Source organism: Cervus elaphus, chromosome 19 (genome assembly GCF_910594005.1).
Source record: "Cervus elaphus chromosome 19, mCerEla1.1, whole genome shotgun sequence".
Taxonomy (NCBI): Eukaryota; Metazoa; Chordata; class Mammalia; order Artiodactyla; family Cervidae; genus Cervus; species Cervus elaphus.
In genome coordinates this window covers 76,024,993-76,044,532 of record NC_057833.1, presented here as the reverse complement: position 1 = coordinate 76,044,532, position 19,540 = coordinate 76,024,993, and the positions used below count along the sequence as shown (strand labels likewise).

The 19,540-nt window shown below is 46.6% G+C and overlaps 1 protein-coding gene across 2 annotated transcripts in view; it reads left to right on the top strand.

Moving 5' to 3' along the window:
- MX1 (MX dynamin like GTPase 1) overlaps positions 1-18,228 on the top strand; it is a 46,315-nt gene extending 28,087 nt beyond the window's left edge. For both annotated transcript variants that reach the window (XM_043873606.1, XM_043873605.1), the window contains 10 exons: positions 3-157; positions 747-885; positions 2,941-3,139; positions 5,539-5,617; positions 5,930-6,052; positions 6,455-6,596; positions 9,967-10,125; positions 13,025-13,101; positions 14,436-14,675; positions 17,650-18,228. In XM_043873606.1, coding sequence (XP_043729541.1) covers positions 3-157; positions 747-885; positions 2,941-3,139; positions 5,539-5,617; positions 5,930-6,052; positions 6,455-6,596; positions 9,967-10,125; positions 13,025-13,101; positions 14,436-14,675; positions 17,650-17,880 — 1,544 coding nt within the window. In that variant the 3' untranslated portion in view covers positions 17,881-18,228. The remainder of the gene's footprint in view (positions 1-2; positions 158-746; positions 886-2,940; positions 3,140-5,538; positions 5,618-5,929; positions 6,053-6,454; positions 6,597-9,966; positions 10,126-13,024; positions 13,102-14,435; positions 14,676-17,649) is intronic.
- The last annotated feature ends 1,312 nt before the right edge of the window (positions 18,229-19,540 follow it).

Genomic DNA, 19,540 nt, shown 5'->3' with positions numbered 1-19,540 from the left:
AGCCCAGATTGCCATCGCTGGGGAAGGCATGGGGATCAGTCATGAGCTGATTAGTCTGGAGGTCAGCTCCCCTCATGTCCCAGATCTGACCCTGATAGACCTTCCTGGCATCACCAGGGTTGCTGTGGGCAACCAGCCGCTCGACATTGAATATCAGGTGAAACTTCAGGCTCCATCCTGGCCCAGGTCTTGTGGGGCAGGGGCTGCATTAGAGCATCAGTGAGTCCAGGACCAAGCTTGAGGAGTGGGTATGGGGAGGTGGGGAATTTGGAGCATGCATTGGTCGAAATTACTCCACCAAGTTGGATGGAAGCTTCTATGGGAAGAGGCAAAGTTGGGAAAGCATTTTATTTGTGTTTTATGCAGTGACTCATTTTTGGTTATAGTTAGTTACACTCTGTGCCATATCTAAATTGGCATGCATTAGGAAGGAGTTTTATGTGGGAAGAGAGAGTATTAGGAGCAAATATAATGATATTCCTGTATCAGTGAATCTCACCCTGTGGATTAAAGATTTAGGGAATAGTCAAGCAATTCTTTTGGCATCTTGTTTTTCATTGTGACCTTCAGCTTTGAGGTCTTGGGAGATGATTCACGAGTTAAAACCTCACAGTGTTCCCTCAGAAAATGTAGTTTTTCTGACTTGTGTTGTCAGCTCATTTCTCTGTGTTTGGTTCTTGGAAGGCCTGAAGCAAGTACAAGGTCAGGACCTGTCTCAACTCTCATACCCTCTCATTTTCTTACAGATCAAGTCTCTCATCAGGAAGTATATCCTTAGGCAGGAGACCATCAACTTGGTGGTGGTCCCTGCTAACGTGGACATCGCCACCACAGAGGCGCTGCGCATGGCTCAGGAGGTGGACCCCCAGGGAGATAGGACCATAGGTAAGAAGAGTGAAATTGTTAGTCACTCAGTCATGTCTGACTTTTTGTGGCCCCATGGACTGTAGCTCTCCTAGCTCCTATGTCCTTGGGATTTCCCAGGCAAGAATACTGGAGTGGATTGCCATTCCTTTCTCCAGAGGATCTTCCTGACCCAGGGATTGAACCCGTGTGTCCTGAATCTCCTGCATTGCAGGCAGATTCTTTACTGTCTGAGCCACCAGGGAAGAATCTGAAAATGGCAGGTGGCTTGACAGTGGAAGAGCATCCTTTAAATCCAGTGGGTGTTTCTTGGCACACCTGAGTGGGGGCCGACACCCAGCAGATGAGAACCATTCAAGAACCATTGAGGCCAGATGACTCTTGGGCCACAATTGACTCTTGTTGGCCATGGGTTGACCCGTAATCCTTGTCTATCTGCTTATAAGAGGTGTGGTGGGTTCCGGGGCAAGGCAAAATCAGAAAACAGTTATATCAGTTGACAATGCATTTTATGTAGCAAAACTCACGTGTCCCAGAAAGATGAGGGGAGACACAGGATGTGAGGTATCCATACAATGGGATAGTTCTGTGCTGTGCTTAGCCGCTCAGTCATGGCCAACTCTTTGTGATCCCATGGGCTATAGCCCGCCAGGCTCCTCTGTCCATGGGGATTCTCCAGGCAAGAATACTGGAGTGTGCTGTCATGCCCTCCTCCAGGGGAATCTTCCCAACCCAGGTCAAACCCAGGTATCCCATATTGCAGGCAGATTCTTTACCATCTGAGCCACCAGGGAATCCCAATAATACTGCAGTGGGTAACCTATCCCTTTGCCCGGTGATCTTCCCAACCCAGGACTCAAACCAGAGTCTCCTGCATTGCAGGCAGATTCTTTACCAGCTGAGCTACCAGGGAAGCCCACAGTGGGATAGTATCCAACCTTAAAAGGGAGGGACATTCTGACACCTTGAAGACATTGTGCTCAATGACATAAACCAGTGCCAAAGGTCAAATACTGCATGATCTCATTCATATGAGGGACCTAGTGTGGTCAGGTTCATAGACAGGAAGTCAAGTGAGGGAAGGGAGAAATAGGAGTTAGTGTTTGGCGGTTACAGAGTCTCAGCTGGGGAAGATGAAAAGGTTTTGAAGATGAACAGTAGTCAAGGTTGCCCAACCACGTGAAAGTGTTTCACACATGTGAAATGTGCATGTGAAAAGGGTTAAAATGTTATGTTTGAAAAAATGCATTTGGCTGTAAATAGCAGAGAGCTGGAGGGCAGTGGCTGAAACAAACAGCAATTTATTTTCACACCTAACAAGAAGTGTGGGCAGAGGCTGCTCACCTGTGTACCAGTGATGCTGTCAGTCCCTTCCACGTTCTGCTCCACCATCCTTAGCTGCTGGTTCTCATTCTTTGCTTGTTCTGCTGCCCATCCTGCCTGGGATGAGACTCTCTCAGCCAGGGCTGCAGCTCCAAGTGGGCACAGTAAACCTCAGAGTTAATCCTGAGCTCACATGCAGATGGGTCCTTGCTCGGCACAATGTTCTGATGATGCCGTCTTCAATACTTGTTTAAACAGGCATTTGCATTTTCATTTTGCAGTGGGTCCTGCAAATGACCTAGCTGATCCTGGTCAGACCCTTATTTTCCCAAGTGTGAGCCAGGCCCCACCTGCGCCAATATTAACTGAAGAATTTTTAGAAATGCAAGTCCCTTGATCCCACCGAATCTCCTGAATCAGAATCTCTGGAGCAGGGCCTTAAGGTGGCTCAGATGCACAGGGAAGTTTGAGACCCACTACATGAGTGAACCCCTCTGCTGGTCAGGAAGAACATAACAGGCCATTACACGCTGCTATCTCTCTGGCGTGAGAGCCAAGATCTGGTCGAAGTGCACTTAAGGAGCACATAGGAGTTGAGCCTCGCACCTTCACTACGCGAGCTGCATTGTCTGCCCCAAGCAGCATGGGAGCAAGCCCAGGGCCAGGGGACCTCGCTCCCCAGGAGGGGAGCTGACCTTACTCCTCACCCTGAGAAGATGTGAACATTCTGTAACCAGAGTCTCTGGGTCGCAGGAATCTTGACAAAGCCTGATCTGGTGGACAAAGGCACGGAAGACAAGGTCGTGGACGTGGTGAGAAACCTGGTCTTCCACCTGAAGAAGGGCTACATGATCGTCAAGTGCCGTGGCCAGCAGGACATACAGAGTCGACTGAGCCTGGCCAAGGCCCTGCAGAGAGAGCAGGCATTCTTCGAGGATCACACACATTTCAGGTATGTGCATGGAGCTTTCTCAGGGAGAACCAAAGTTAAGGACCTCCTTCCTCATGGGAGAAATGCATGCTGTCCAAGGTCAGCTGTTGAGAGTATCCGTGTGTGTCCGTTCCATTACTGTGACCGTGGGGAATCTGCCTGGAAGAGTGAAGGAGGAATTCACAAAGTAGGCAAAAAATAAATCTAAAACTTCAGAGGAAGGCGGAGACTTTTTGCAATAACTTATTATAGTTCTGGAAACGGAATATAAACGTAAGTATCACAGGATGGAAACAGAGTGGAAAACCCAGAAATAGAGTCAAATACATACATTTGGCCTGTGATCAATGTGGCACTTCAAATTTCTGGGCTTTGTCAGTTTCATTATCAATCAGTGGGACTGAGATAATCATTTCATAGTTGGGGAAAATTAAATTTGTCCTTACTTAACATGGGACACCAAAACAAATATCAGTGGAAGTTTAAAATTAAGTACAAAGAAAGTACCACTTCTCAGAAGAAAATATAGGCGGAGAATTAATAATCCCAGGATAAAGGCCTCTCTAACCCTGATGCCAAAAATGAAATTTTTTTAAAACACGATGAAAACTGATAAATTGGTTATTTTGAAATAATGAGAAGGCGTAGAGTTGGTGGGAAAGGAGGGGTGTGGGCTTGCATCTGCGCTGCCTATAGCATGTGCTGAGATCACCCAGGTGCCCCTAAGGCTGAGTTCCATTTCTAGGAATTCCACACAGGCAAGTAATCAGAGATGTGTTCAGTAATGTCCCCTAAAGCGTGCTCAGCACTGATTTGTTTTTAATTGTGAAGACTGTGGAATGTACATGTTGAAAATCATGGGATTTGTATGGACGAACTAGCATGAGAGGTCACAGTCCTGGCAACCATTATAGGGCTGTGCCGAGGAGATGCCAATAAAAAGATTCTTACAAGATGTTGAGAAAAAAGTGACACATTCACTGAGATCCCTTGTGTGTGCACATGTGTATGTGGGGAGACGCGTGCCCTTTGTAAACATTATCATATTTGATGTTCCCAGAAGCCTGCCGAGACACATAATTCAGAAGAGATACTTGCAGTCCTGTGTTCATAGCAGCATTATTCACAATAGCTAAAAAAAAAAAACATGGAAGCAACCTGAGTGACCATTGATAGATAAACACAATATTTATCCAAAATGGATAAAAAAAATTCCATCCACACAATGGAATAGTATTTGGCCTTAGAAAGGAAGGAAATTCTAGCACCTGCTATAACACGGCTGTACCTTGAGGGCACTATGCTCAATGAAATAAGCCAGTCATGAAAAGACACTATATGATTCCTCTTATATAAGATCCCTAAAGGGGTCCAATTGATAGAGACAGGACCTGGGGGAGGGGATGGGGAGATGCATAATGGGAACAGAATTTCAGGTGGGGAAGATGAGCTATTTCTGGAGGTAGATGGTGGTGATGGTCACACATCAATGTAATTGTACTTAATACCACTGAATATGTGCGTACAGGCTTTCCAAGTAGCACTTGTGGTAAACAACTCGCCTGCCAATGCAGGAGATGCAGGTTTGATCCCCAGGTCAGGAAGATCCCCTGGAGGAGGGCATGGCAACCCTCTCTAGTATTCCCGCCTGGCGAATCCCATGGCCAGAGGAACCTGGCTGGGCTACCTTCCATGGGGTCGCAAAGAGTCAGATATAACTGAAGTGACTTAGCTCACACACGTGTGCTTACAAATTATTCAAGTGGTGAATTTTATGTTATGCGTATTTTCCCACAATTAAAAAATTCGACAGGTACAGAAGCTAAAACTTAGGTATGAGTGTACTCTTGCAGAGATGTGTGTGAGCTCATGTTTCCTGGCTGCCCTTCATCCTAAAAGTCTTTTAAAATGTGGAAAACTGTGTAGTAACTCACTCTACAAACACATATTTGGAAAGAGTGAGAGGAAGGCTTGGTCTCCTTCCCCAAGCAGCTCATGGTTTAAGTTCTCATTTTGGAGAAGGGTGGGTCCCCCGGTTCAGGCTTCATCCATGCACCTGTGTAAATATCTGTCAATATATTTTCATGAAGCCCAATACCAATACGCACTGTGTATACAGAAGGGCATATGCATGTTATGGAAACATATCTCTAGGTGATATGTGAATTTTTATAAAGACCATTTATAGTCAGATGTCATAAGACACATTTAATATATCAGCTGGAAGGGATCATTCTATACAGTTTTTTCAAAATATGCAACATTACAAAAATTCAGTCATAAATCTGTGTGATCCAGTTGCAGGACATGCCATCCAGTGGGAAGTAACTGTATTTACTTTGGCTTTCCCCAGCAGCAGAGAGCCAACCTGCATTTTCTGGCTAGACCCAAGTGGACATGAATGTTGTCTTCTCTTGCAGGGAACTTCTGGAGGAAGGGAGGGCCACTGTCCCCTGCCTGGCAGAAAGACTGACCAGTGAGCTCATCATGCACATTTGTGTAAGTGCACGCAGAGCTGAGCAGAGTCTTGCAAGCGCAAAGCTAAACCATGTCGACACACGTGGATCTCCTGGACATCTTGTTAAGATGTGGGCTCAGATTCAGGGGTGTGGATGTGGCCTGGGATGCTCCCAGGGGGTGTGGCTCTTGCCTGTCAGAGGACCACTTGTTGAGTGGGACGCTGATAAACTACCCACCCGGCCTAATTTAAAATGAGCTTCTTGCAAGCACTGGCCTAACCCCAGCCCTTCCCCATCAGCAACTGCAGCTCATTCTCTCTTCATGTTTATGTCTTTCTGTTGTTTTTCTCAGAAAACTCTGCCCCTGTTGGAAAATCAAATAAAGGAGACTCACCAGAGAATAACAGAAGAGTTACAGAAATATGGCAAGGACATCCCAGAAGAAGAAAGTGAGAAAATGCTCTCCCTGATAGAGGTGAGAACCGCCAGCGGCGCCACGCTGGGGAGTCGTGCATCATTGTCCACAGGGATTACGGGTGCCACGCTCATCCGTCTTCACTTCCCTGAAGCTGATCCGAACTCATTCTGTCCACTTAGCACCAAAATGGGCCCAGAGTTAGAGGACAGAGGGCAGGGAGTGGTGGACCACCCCATGCGTGCTATTGGCTCTTCCTCAAGTGCGTTCCCTCGCTGGAGACCCCCCAGGCAGTGAGGGGAATTTGGGGTTGTCTGCTGCCCAAGCTTCTTCTCGCCTGTCCTCCCACCTGGCCTGAGATAGAGCAAAGAGGGACTCACCCACTCTCTGCATGCACACAACCACCAAACTACCTTGCTCGGTTTAGAATATCTCTGCTGATTCTTTTTTTCTTCTTGGCAGAAAATTGATACATTTAATAAAGATATCATCTCAAGAATAGAAGGGGAGGAATTCGTGGGGCCGCTTGAGTCCCGACTGTTTACCCAAGTACGAGCCGAGTTCTGCAAATGGAGTTCTGTGGTTGAGAAAAATTTCCAAAAAGGTGAGTCTGAGGCACCACGGTAAACACGTCAAGTTGAGCTGAATCCAAGGCTGGGGGAGGTGGGTGATGACAGTGGTCAAGGACAGCCAGAGTAAGGACTTGGTAGCGTGAAAGCCACATGTGCTGTTTCAAGTCCCTGAACTCTGGCCAGCAGGCGTCAGGTACAGATTTCAGAGGACACCTAGAGAGAAGATGCGGATTCAATGGCCCATGTCAATCATGACTCTTGGAAGAATCAGTTTTCCCCCAACAGTGAGCAGGTGAGCCTGCCATGCGTATCATGCCCTTTGTGTTCCCAGTGGTGCTGCCCCTGAAATAACCCAGGTTCCATCTTGGTTAACCCACTGAGGCCTTGAAACCTGATGTGTCCTGTAATGGATCTTATAGTCACTGTTTAGTTGCTCAGTCATCCGACTCTTTGCAACCCCATGGACTGTAGCCTGCCAGGCTCTTCTGTCCGTGGGATTTCCCAGGCAAGACTAATGGAATGGGTTGCCATTTCCTCCTCCAGGGGAACCTCCCCACCCAGGGATCAAACCCATGTCTCCAGGTTGGCAGGTGGATTCTTTACCACTGTGCTACCTGGGAAGCCCTTACAGTTGCAGTGGTGAAGAGAAAATACAACAACATCTTGGGTACCACCTTGCATCATCAAATCCTCAAGAGTCTAAGAAAAGTAGAAAATGTGATCTGAAACTTATTTTTTTTTTTACTATTTTAAAAAGCCTAAACTAAATCATATATTGACCTATGAGAAAACTGCAGCAGCTGAGGGAAATTTCAATTTGCTTTTATTCCAACAATCTGATGGTGGTGGGGGGTGGTGGTGGTTTCATGATTTATTTAAACTGAGCAGCGGTTCAAACTGACGGTCCTCCTTGGCTTTGAGTAATGAACATGGGGAGAGAAATCAAGGGAGTTTCTGCATAATTCAGAGGCTGCACCTTTATTCCCTGGCAGAGGGCACAGAGGGCAGGGCAGGGTGTGAACTTTGGGGACCAAAGTCCAGGACATTCATTCCTGGGCTGGTCACGTGTCCACAGTCTTTGTTCCATGTGTTGCTATTGCTCAGCTGCTTGGTCATGTCCGACGCTCTGCGACCCTGTGGACTGCAATACACCAGGCTCCTCTGTCCTTCACGATCTCCCAGAGTTTGCGCACACTCATGTCCATTGAGTCTGTGATGCCATCCAACCACCTTGTCCTCTGCCTCCCCCTTGTGCAGCTTAGAGAAGCTGAGTCTGTGAGCAGAGAGTTGTACACCTGCCATGCAGTGTGTTCTTATGTCGGGGAAGGGGAGCACCCTGCTAACCCCTTTCAAAGAAAACAACAGTCTTTGGCTTCCAGAAGCTCCCTCGTGGCGTTGCCTGGCCAGGTTTTTGTGGCAAAAGTGCTTATGGCAGACAGCCTGTGAGAAAAATGGCTCATTCTTTAAAATGATAAATTCCTCCCAACAAATGATCAGTTCCATGTCACTGGGTGCCCAAATATAAGAATTAATTTGGACCCCCCTCATGCACCTCCTATCCAAAAATAAACTCAAAATGGATCAAAAACCAAAGTGTACAAGCCAAAACTGTAAAACTCTTAGAAAAAAGCATAGGTTTAAAACTTTGTGACCTTGGGATTAGGTACTGGTCTCCTTAGCTAGAACACCTGAAGCAGAAGCAATACATGGAAAAAAATGTGTTGGATTTCATCAAAATTTAAACTTGTGTGCATATCAAAGAACACTACCCAGGAACATGATCAAGAAAGTGGAAAGACATTCCACAGAATTGGAGAAAGTATTTGAAAATCATGTATATGATAAGGGTGTAGTCTTTATAGGACTTCACTTCCCAGGTGGTGCTAGTGGTAAAGAACCTGCCTGGCAATGCAAAAGACCTAAGAGTCGTGGGTTTGATCCCTGGGTCAGGAAGATCCCCTGGAGAAGGAAATGGCAACCCACTTCAGTATTCTTGCCTGGAAAATCCCATGGACAGAGGAGCCTCGGGGGCTACAGTCCATGGGGTGGCAAAGAGTCAGACACAGCTGGGCACGCACACACACATATTGTTAGCCATCTGAAATGCAAGTTAAATCCACAACGAGATCCCATCTCACATGTACTAGAGAGGCCTTTATGCTAAGTGGAAGAAGTGAGGCACAAAAGGCCACAGGATGTACAATTCCATTTACATGAAATGTACAAAACATACAAATCCATAGAAATAGAAAATGGATTAGTGGTTTCAAAGGCTGGGTAGAGGGAATGGGAGTGAGTGCTGTGGAAACAGGGTTCCCTGAGGTGGTGGAAATGCTTGAGAATTAGATAGTGGTGATGTTTGCACCACTTTGTGAATGTACTAAACATATACTTTAATAATGGTGAATTTATGGTATGTCAATTACATCTTAATTTTTTTTAAATGCCTTTGAGAAAGTATCTCCTGACCAAAAGAGGGTAACCAGGCTACCATTCCTGGTTAGTTCTTCAAAAAGAAGGAACCTTAGTCCTTCTGAATCATCCTCCCCTCCCCAACCCATGGAAGAAGTTCTTTACACCCTAGTTTGTTTAGAGTAAAAAGAATTCCAAGAATATAAAGAAAAAATTAAGTGCTTTATGTGGTAAGCAGTGATACCATATCACATTAATAATCCAACTGTATTATCCCTCTGGTTTATAAATAGGTTTTACTCCTGCAACCTGGGAATATATGCTGAGTCACTGATTCCAGCTGGCGTTATGGTCATTTCTTTTTTTTTTTTTAGTGGGTCCACCTCGAGCGGCATGTGGGATCCTGGTTCCCCAGCCAGGGATCAAACCCTTACCCCCTGCACTGTGCCCACAGAGTCCTAACCACTGGACCATCAGGAAAGTCCCCATTTCTATTTTTTAAAGTGTCTGCAGGTCATAGTACTCTATGATACAATTTTCTTTACAAAATCAAATTTAACTTACCAAATTTCCTACTCAAGTTACCTTTTCCAAAATGTCTTGGGACTTTCCCAGTGGTCCAGTGGTTAAGACTCCACCGTCCAATGCAGGGGGCCCTGGTTCAATTCCTGATCAGGGAACTAAGATCCCATATGCTGTCAGGTGAAGCCAAAATTTTTTAAAATTCTGTCTTAGTAAGTTTCTGCTTTTGCTATTTTTCGATGTCCTTCCCTGGCTTACACGTGCCATCTTGAGATGACTAAGGACAGTTCTCTCAAAATCTGTTTCTTTATTGCAATTCTTGAATCTTTTTCAATTTGAAAATCAGATTTGATGTGTTTTTTTTCTTGCTCCTCTGTATTTTCAGGAAGTTCAGAATGCTACTGTGTTCAGCCAAACCAGCAAGGTTATTTCTGCAAAATAATTCAGAGCTATCCTTTCCTTCTGTAGGTTATGAAGCCATACTTAAAGAAATCAGGCAATTTGAAAATCGGTATCGTGGCAGAGAGTTGCCAGGGTTTGTGAATTATAAGACGTTTGAGATCATCATAAAAAAGCAGGTCAAAGTCCTGGAAGAGCCTGCTGTGGACATGCTGCACACAGTGACAGGTGGGTTCTTGGTTTTACTTTAGGCATTTTATCAATATTTCCTGCTGGGGTGTTTTCCAACACAAGCAACCCAATCAGTCTTCTCCAGACTTCAACTGAGTGTCCAACAATTCATTCCCCTTCTGACACTAACTGCCTGGAGTTTGCACAGACCCACAGCTCAGGGCTCAGCTCATAAGACCCACCTCTGTGGATGGCAGCTCCGTGTCTGAGACTCCTGTACTGATGAGTGACCAGCTACAAATCACAGTTCCCACCACCCAATCCTGGGGTTCCATACTCAGCTGGAACAGCTCACAGAACTCAGGAGCACACTCTACTTTACTGGTTTGCTATAAAGGATTTGCTTACCTTTACGAGTTTATTAGTGGGGCTTCCCAGATTGCTCAGTGGTAAGGAATCTGCCTGCCAATGCAGGAGCCGCAAAAGACATGGGGCTTCTATCCCAGGGTTGGGAAGATCCCCTGGAGAAGGGAATGGCAACCCACTCCAGTATTCTGGCCTGGAGAATCCCATGGGCAGAGGAGCCTGACGGTACAGTCCCTGGGGTCATAAAGAATGGGACAACACTGAGTGAGCACACAAACACACACCAGTTTACTGGTGTTAGATATGAAATACTGCAAGGTTGCAATGAAAGTTTGCAAATGAAAGATATGCATAGGGTGTGACGTGCTTCTGTCACATGTGCTTCTGTCGGAGGAGTGGTGAGGGCGGGACCACCCTTTTGGCATGTGGTCATGTTCACCAGCATAGCTATCTTTGAGCCCGGTCATTAAGGGTTTTTATGAAGGTATAATCAATTATCCAGCTTCCCTGGTGGTTCAGATGGTAAAGAGTCTGCTTGCAATGAGGGAAACCTGAGTTCGATCCCAGCATCGGGAAGATCCCCTTGAGCAGGGAATGGCAACCCACTTCACTATTCCTGCCTGAAGAATTCCATGGACAGAGGAGCCTGGAGGGCTACAGTCCATGGGGTCACAAAGAGTTGGACATGGCTGAGCTATTAACACACACACCCACACACACACAATCAATTATCCCATAGAAGCATAATCAATTTTTAATTCAATCTCCAGCCCGTCCTCTAGCCCCCAGAAGTTGGGAAGGGGGAAGCTGGGTTGGAAGTTCCAGGCTTCTAATCAAAGGCTTGGTCTTTCTGGTGACCAGCCCCATCGTGAAGCTGTCTAGGGCCACCTCGTTAGAACAAGTGATGCTCCAGGATATTCTAAGGGGTTTAAGAGCTCTGTGTTAGGAACCAGGGACAGGAACCAGAAGTATGTTTCTTATCATACCTCACCTCCCTCTACTCCACCACTTTGCATACTTCACAATCTCAAAGCACTATTGTTTATTCGAAATCTCTGAGGAGTAAGGTTGACTAAACAGCTGTACATTATGGGAGTGGGCTGATCCTCTGAAGTGTGGCATGAACCTGAGACGGTGTCAGCGTGGTCACGTGCCAATCAGAAGCCACGTCGGCTCTGTGGAGGAGAAGCACAGTCCCTCACAGTACTCACCACCTGCTTCTCCTCGAGAATCTTCACTCCCTGGTCTCCTATTTACTGCTCTGAGCTTCCTGAATCTCTTCTCTGTCATCTCCTTGGCCAACACCCTCCTCACTCAGATTTCAAGGGTCTCATTTTAGCCTCAAGTCATCATCTTGAGGATCCGTGAACTCGAAGGGGTGAAGGAAGGACAGCCTTTTCACAGTTGATAAGACATGTGTTTTTTTTTTCCCCACTTTGACCTTTTATTTATTTTTGGCCGCACGGGGTCTCCCTCCTTGCTGCGCACAGTCTTTCTCCAGGTGCAGCAAGTGGGGGCTGCTCTCCAGTCGCCGTGAACGGGCTTCTCGTTTCGGTGGCTTCCCTTGTTGAGGGCCGCGGGCTCCAGGGCCTGTGGGCCTCAGTAGGTGCAGCACGCGGGGTCAGTAGTTGCAGCTCAGGGGCCCTAGTGGTTGTGGTATACAAGTTTAATTTCCCCTCAGCTTGTGGGATCTTCCTGGACCAGGGATCAAACTTGGGTCCCTTGCGTTGGCAGATGGACTCTTATCCACTGAACCACCAGGGAAGTCTGAGTGGCTTCCCTGGTATTTCTAATTAAATTTTACCTTCGGGCTTAATAACTACAAACTAAAGTCTGTAATGGTGTCTTGTTGATCAATTGTGCATTCTTCATTCAGTCCCAAAGGAAATTCTTGTGTAATACTTCAAGGCTTTCTATTTACATACCTATTTCTGTTGAGAAAAGTATAATATATAGCCAAAACATTTCAAAGCATAGCAGCCAGTGGTTAGCACTGGTCCAGTGGTTAGGACTCTGTACTTCCACTACAGGGGCAAGGATTCAATCCCTGGTCAGTGAACTAAGATCCCATATGCCTCACAGTGTGGCCAAAAATAAATTTCCCAGCATAAAGATACTGTACATCAAACTAAGATAACATTCTGTGAGGAAGTCAAGTGGAAATATGAGTTTCAAAATAAAATGAAATAATGTAAGTTTTCTGATTGAAACGAGTTTGTTCACCTATTTCTTTCAAGTGGATAACAGAGCTATTTTGATTCCATTGATGTATTTTAAAAAGTGATGTGTTTTACTATAAATATTAAACTATTTATAGCAACAGAAATTGCATTCTTTGCAACTATTTATACTTGGGATGAAAATTTAAACATCAGATAAATATTTCAGGAGACATTTAGATTTTTAAAATTCCTCCAGGATGTTTTTGAGTAAGAAAGCACACCGTCTTCCTTCAGAAAGAAAGAAGATTGGGGGTGGGGAAGAGGGAGGCACGGAACTGTTTCTACTGTTTCATCCTCTTATTTTTTGCAATTTATGAAGTCATGGGTCCTTCCAGCAAGACTGGACATCTCTGTCTTTCTTTCACCAGATATAATCCGGAATACCTTCACAGATGTTTCAGGAAAACACTTTAGTGAATTTTTCAACCTCCACCGAACTGCCAAGGTAAAACTGACCATTAAGTTACTTTAAAAAAAAAATGTAGGCCTGACACTAGAAAACAAATTTCTTAGATTAAGACTATTCAACCTTTATTATGTATTTGGAGAAGCAAATAGTCAAGATCAATAGTGAATTTAAGATATGAGCAGTGATGTCTCGTTAAAGGCAGTAAGAGGGAGAGAAAGAGAGAAAGAATTCAGAAGGAAAATATTTAGTCCCAGGAACAGAGGAGAGCCATAGTAAGTGTGGAACCCTGTTACAGCTGAAGAGAATGTCCTGAATCTGGAAACTCATTGAGGAAACCAAATAGGAAAGACTCATCCGATCTAGGAACCGGGGCTCCCCCTAGTCCTGGCTTGGGCTGCCTAGTTAATACCACTGCAGACACGTAATATTTTATTTCTCATTGTCCAGGAGACAGATGGAGGTGCTGGTGGCCTTCTCATTAGTGTCTTCACGAAACAGGAGGCTGAGGGCAGGGGTAGAAAGAGAGCTCCCTGGGGTCTCTTCGCAGAGGGTCACTAACCGCTTTGTGGGGGCCCCACCCTCATGACCTAATTACCTCCCAAAGACCCCCAACCTCCAAATGCTGTCCTGTTGAGGATTAGGCTTTCAATGTATGAATCTGGTGGGGATGCCAACCTTAGACCCAGCACCCAGCAGAGATGGGAGGGCTGGCTCTGCCTTTTGCAAGCCAGAGGTCTTGGGGCTTCTTAACCTGCCTGGGCCTCTGATTCCTCATCTCCAGAATAGGACTAAGAGTGCCCTTTGAGTCAGAAGGAACATAGAGAAGAAGATTTAGGACCACACTTGGCATCACACATCATACTCTGGCATTCAGTGAAGTCAGGGGGTCCAGGTAACTTTCTGTGTAAAGGGTCCCCTCTTTGACTTTCTGGCAGCCAGTTCCTCTAAACTCCAGGAACATGAAATATATGGAATTTGACTGATAGAATCTGGCCCCCATCTTATCCCTGTGAGTTCTCTGGTAGAAAAATATTCCTCCTCCTCAGATGGAAAAGTCTATAAAAGGGAAAAGGAAGAAAGCTGGAAATCAGGCCTGAGAACAGAGCCCATGCAGGTTCCCAGGCCCTGGGGATGCAAGGTCTGGTCATCTGTGTGTCTCATGCTTCCTGGGAAATTCTGACCCTCGGCCCAGAATGGGAAGCCCCACTCCCTGCCCAGAGAAGCTATTGTGGGGATAGAAGGCTGCTCCAAAGCCACCAACTCTTCTAGATGGCACCTGCTAGAGGTGGCCTTTGCAGTGGAGCTATCTTCCTGTGACCCAGTGATTTGTTTCTCGATGGAAATTCTGTTGTGTTTCTCTTTTGCTATAGTCCAAAATTGAAGACATTCGATTAGAAAAAGAAGAAGAAGCTGAGAAGTCCATCCGGCTACATTTCCAAATGGAGCAGTTGGTCTACTGCCAGGACCAGGTGTACCGGCGTGCATTGCAACAGGTCAGAGAGAAGGAGGCAGAAGAAGAAAAGAAGCAAAAATCAAACCATTTTCAACAAACCCAGCCCTCAGAGCCCTCCGCAGCTGAGATCTTCCAACACCTGACTGCGTACCACCAGGTGAGTCTGCTAGTCTCGGGACAGTGCTTCTCATCCATTCTTTTTTTCTGAGAATGAAGAGCTTGTCTCTTCAGTCTTGTCTCTGTAAGGGGACCACCAGGCCCATCTTTCAGCCCTTGGTAAGCCTCTGTAGGAGCAGTTCGATCAGACATGAGAAGGGTTGTTACTTAGAGCTGCTTGCATCTGGTTTGGGCTGACTGTGTGGCCTCCGTCAAGTTATTTAACCTCTCTGAGCCTTAGCTTTCCTCTCTAAAAGGAGGTAAAGTGATTACCTCCTCCCAGGGTTCTTGTGAATATTCAGCAGGAGGAGTGTGGACGGCAGTGACCACTGGCCCCGGAGAAGCTGCCACTCACAGAGACTTATACTTTGATTGCTACCCTACATTTTGGGCTTCTCAGGCGACACTAGTGGTAAAGAACCTGTCTGCCATTGCAGGAGATGTAAGAGACATGGATTCAATGCCTGGGTCAGGAAGATATCCTGGAGGAGGGCATGGCAACCTATTCTAGTATTCTTTCCTGGAGAATCCCATGGACAGGGGAGCCTGGCAGGCTATAGTTCATAGGGTTTCACAAGAGTTGGACATGACTGAGCAATGTAGCACATGCACCCTACATTTCAAATAACTTGAGGGCCCATCTAATTCATCTAGAGAAGGATGCACAGCTCAGAGCCTGGGGGTATGTGAAAGTCTGGACAGGAAAACAAATGGCAACCTCCTGGTTTACCAGATGTCTCCATCACTTCAGGCAGTTTCTCACACCAACCATGCTCACACATCTCCAGGATCTTCCGGAGATGCAAATGTGGTGGTGGGGGGCAGGTCTGAGATGGGGCACAATTCTGCATTACTGACAGGCTCCCAGAGGATGCCATGTTGCTGGATGGGGATACACTCTGAGCAACAAAGCTCAAACGGTCAGAACTCTGCAGACCCTGGGATGTGCATGGGTGTGTGTGAAGCCATTAAAGAGGGAAGCCCTGTGCCCCCTTGGTTTCTCTTGCAGCCAAGCTCACCCCCGCCCCAGTGCTGTCTGGCAGAACCTTTGAGACTGAGTAATACACACAGATACACAAATATTAAAGCCTTCACCTGCTTGGGTGAGGCCCACCCACATTCTTGAGGATGATTTCCTTTACTTACGTAAAGTTGACTGATTGGAGCTATTAACCACATGTACAAAATATCTCCACAGTGATACCTAGATGAGAGTTCCACTGAATAAGTGGATCTACAACCCAGTCAAGCTGACACATGAAACTGACCATTATATCTGGGGAAAGGCTAGGGCTTGTTTTATATCGATAAGTATAAATCAAGGAACTGGCTTATGCAGTTATGGAGGCTGGCTCATCAAGTCTGAGGTAGGTAGGACAAGCCATGCAGAAAACCAGGCAGGTGCTGAATCTGCAGACCACAGGCCAAAGTCCTTCCTCAGAAGAATTTCTACCTGCAGTGGAGGAGTTGACACCTTTGTGCCTTTAAAAAATTTCTTATCCAAGAACATCAGGAGACCCCTGATGTTCCTTCTTAAATATCCGTTTGGGGAGTCTCAGAAGTGTTTTAAAGTTCTCTTTGTGTAGGTGGTACACACACCTGGAGTTTATTCCTACTTCTTTTCTCATCTTTGTACCTCCTGTCAATGAGACTTTTCTTCCATGACATCTCATTTGTTGATTTCTGTATGTTGTCTTACATTTGTTAATCATGCTGATTCTCTTAAACTGTCTGTGGTGGTTTTACATCTGTTTCTCCTGAGTTTTCCCAACAAACACTCACCCCTCTGCAGTGAGTGGTGGTTTTACACTCTCCCTGCTCTTTCCAGTTTTTATACCTCAAATTTTTTTGCCTCATCTGGTCCCTTCAGTGCTACTTGAAACCAGTCGACCAGCAGACAGCTTTGCCCTGTCCCAACTAAGGAGAACTCCCTACTTTTCCTATCAAGTATGATCCTCACTGGCTAAAGTCAAGGTGTTAGCAGGGCTGGGTGCCTTCTCGAGGGTCTAGAGGGAGAATCTCTTTCTTTGCCTAGTCCAGCAGAAACAAAGGAAAATAGTCAAGTAAAGCAAATTAATATCGGGTTGGCCAAAAAATTCATTTGGGTGTCTGCCTTTTTTCATTTATCTGATTAAATTTATTCTTTGGATACATTTTTTTAATAGACCAAAAGAGAGCAGAGGACATGGGTGAGGTGGGAAGGGGGTATTGTCTCAGGAAGGACTCCCTCAGGAAGAGGGAGAAAGGAAAGTTGAAAGTGACTTCCAGCGTGCTTAGAACTCAGAGGGCTCCCTTCTGTGGCTTTTGAGAGCCCACCTCCTTTTGTGCTAAATAATTTCAGCCTTGATTTAAAAAAAAAAAAAAAAGAGGTTATAGAATCTTCTAGGCAGAGTTGTAAATAATTTTAAAATGTAGGTTTTTACATTTTATTTTTAATTGGAGGATAATTGCTTACAATGTCATGTTGATTTCTGCCATACAACAACAAGAATCATCTGTAAATACACATATGTCCCCTCCCTCCTGAACCTGCTCCCATTCCCTCACCCCCATCCTACCCCTCCAGGTCCTCACAGAGTATGGAGTTGAGCTCCATGTGTTATATAGCAACTCTCCATTAGCTATCTGCTTTACCCATGGTGATGCATATGTTTAAATGCTCCTCTCAGTTCATCCCACCCACAGACTGCGTCCACAGGTCTGTTCTCCGTCGTTTTAGTACTCCGTGCATTTACCTTCTTAGGGCACGTTTTGCCCTCTTCCACCAGCAGTAACCATTCAGTGGTCAGGAGAGGCTGGTGGGAGCCCAGAGTCAGGGTGGGTCCCTATCCTGGTGCTGCCCAGACCGCAGGATGCGGGCGGGTTTGAAACCCAAGCGAGGACTGGGTCCCTGCCGGAGTGCCGAGGTGAAGTCAGGGTCTCCTGGCTGCCCCGGCCCCTGACCCTCGTGTGAACTGCGCCTTCCTTCCTCGCAGGAGGTCAGCACCCGCATCTCCAGCCACATCCCCTTGACCATCCAGTTCTTCATGCTCCGGACGTATGGCGAGCAGCTCAAGAAGAGCATGCTGCAGCTGCTCCAGGACAAGGACCAGTACGACTGGCTGCTAAAGGAGCGCACCGACACCAGAGAGAAGAGGAAGTTCCTGAAGGAGCGGCTGGAGCGGCTGTCCCGCGCGCGGCAGCGGCTCGCCAAGTTCCCGGGCTGAGCCCGCCGTCCGCCCAGCCCCGGGTCTGCAGGGGGTGGACCTCCGACAGCTCCCCCGACGGCCGCACGCCCTTAGCTGCCCGTTTCACAGGTGCCTCAGTGGTCAGCCTGTAGCCGTAGTCTCTGCTGTCTCTGAGTGGATAAGCACACTGGCTTCAAGCTTCAGGTGATTTCCTTCGATGCCTCACCCCTCTTGTCAGTTACTGATCCCCACATAGCACTGTACAAGGGTCATTCCAATTTCTGTAATAGCCTTTGACACCCCATGTTTGAGGAGCCTGAGTGCCACATTTGTGAATGCATACCGAAGCCTCTTTCTTCGATTTGTAATAAACTCCTTTCCACCAGACATTTCTCTGATACTTTCTTTTTTGATGTTTATTTATTTTATTGTTATTTTGCTTGCACCGGGTCTTCATTGCTGCACCTGGGCTTTCTTTAAGTGTGGCGAGTGAGGGCTGCTCCGTACCCTGCTATAGCTGCGGCTTCCCATTGTGGCGGCTTCTCTTGTGGTGCACGGGCTTCAGGGTGCCTGGGCTTCAGTAGTTGTGGTGCCTGGGCTTCATTGCTCCTAGGCATATGGGATCTTCCCAGATCAGGGATCAAACCTGTGTCTCCTGCATTGGCAGGTGGATTCTTATCCACTGTGACATCACGAAGCCCTCTCTGACACCTTCTTTATTTGGGAGACGTTTGGTGGGAATCTGTGGAGCAATCAGTGGATGCTAAGGCTGCCCTCTGTACTGGGTCAGGTCAGAAGGAATGGTTGAGCGAAAGAACGTGGTGGGTTATTCATAAAAGGCTAGAAGGGAAGTACGGAATAAAGTTAAAGAAATGGGACAGAAGGTGAAGCAATCGGCATTTGTCATTTATAATGTATGCTGATCGAGCATCCAGGCTGCTTAATTGCTGGATGCCTGGTGTGGAGCTAAAAGGTGAAAGCCTAGGTTGAGAGAGGTCACTGCCCACCTGGGGGGATTTTACAGCAGATGCTGTTCTAGTCTGGGAGGTGAGAAGGCGGAATGTTAACCACGTGTTACCTAGAAGGAGCACAGTAGAGTCCCGACCGGCCTCCTTGGACTAGGCAGCCATGGAGACATGCAGACACCCAGCCAGAAAGGGAGTGGCTGCCTCATGAGCTGTCCACTCACTCCCAGGCCAAGCTGGACAACGGCTTGTTGGAAGAGGTGGACTAGCTGCACTGTCCCCTCCCATCCAGCCCCTGCCCCACCCCCACCCCTGGCCCCTTCTGACACTCAGGATTCCACAATCCTCAAAGCTTGGGACAATGCGAGAATTTTTGTACAAGATTATTACTTTCTTGGGCTCCAAAATCACTGCAGATGGTGACTGTAGTCATGAAATGAAAAGACACTTGCTTCTTGGAGGAAAAGCTATGACCAACTTAGACAGCATTTTAAAAAGCAGAGACATTACTTTGCTGACAAAGGTCCTTTAGTCGAAGCTATGGTTTTTCCAGTAGTCATGTGTGGATGTGAGAGCTGGACCATAGAGAAGGCTGAAAGTCGAAGAACTGATGCTTTTGAGCTGTGGTGTTGGAGAAGACTCTTGAAGAGTCCCTTGGACAGCAAGGAGATCAAACCAGTCAATCCTAAAGGAAATCAGTCCTGAATATTCATTGGAAGGGTTGATGCTGAAAC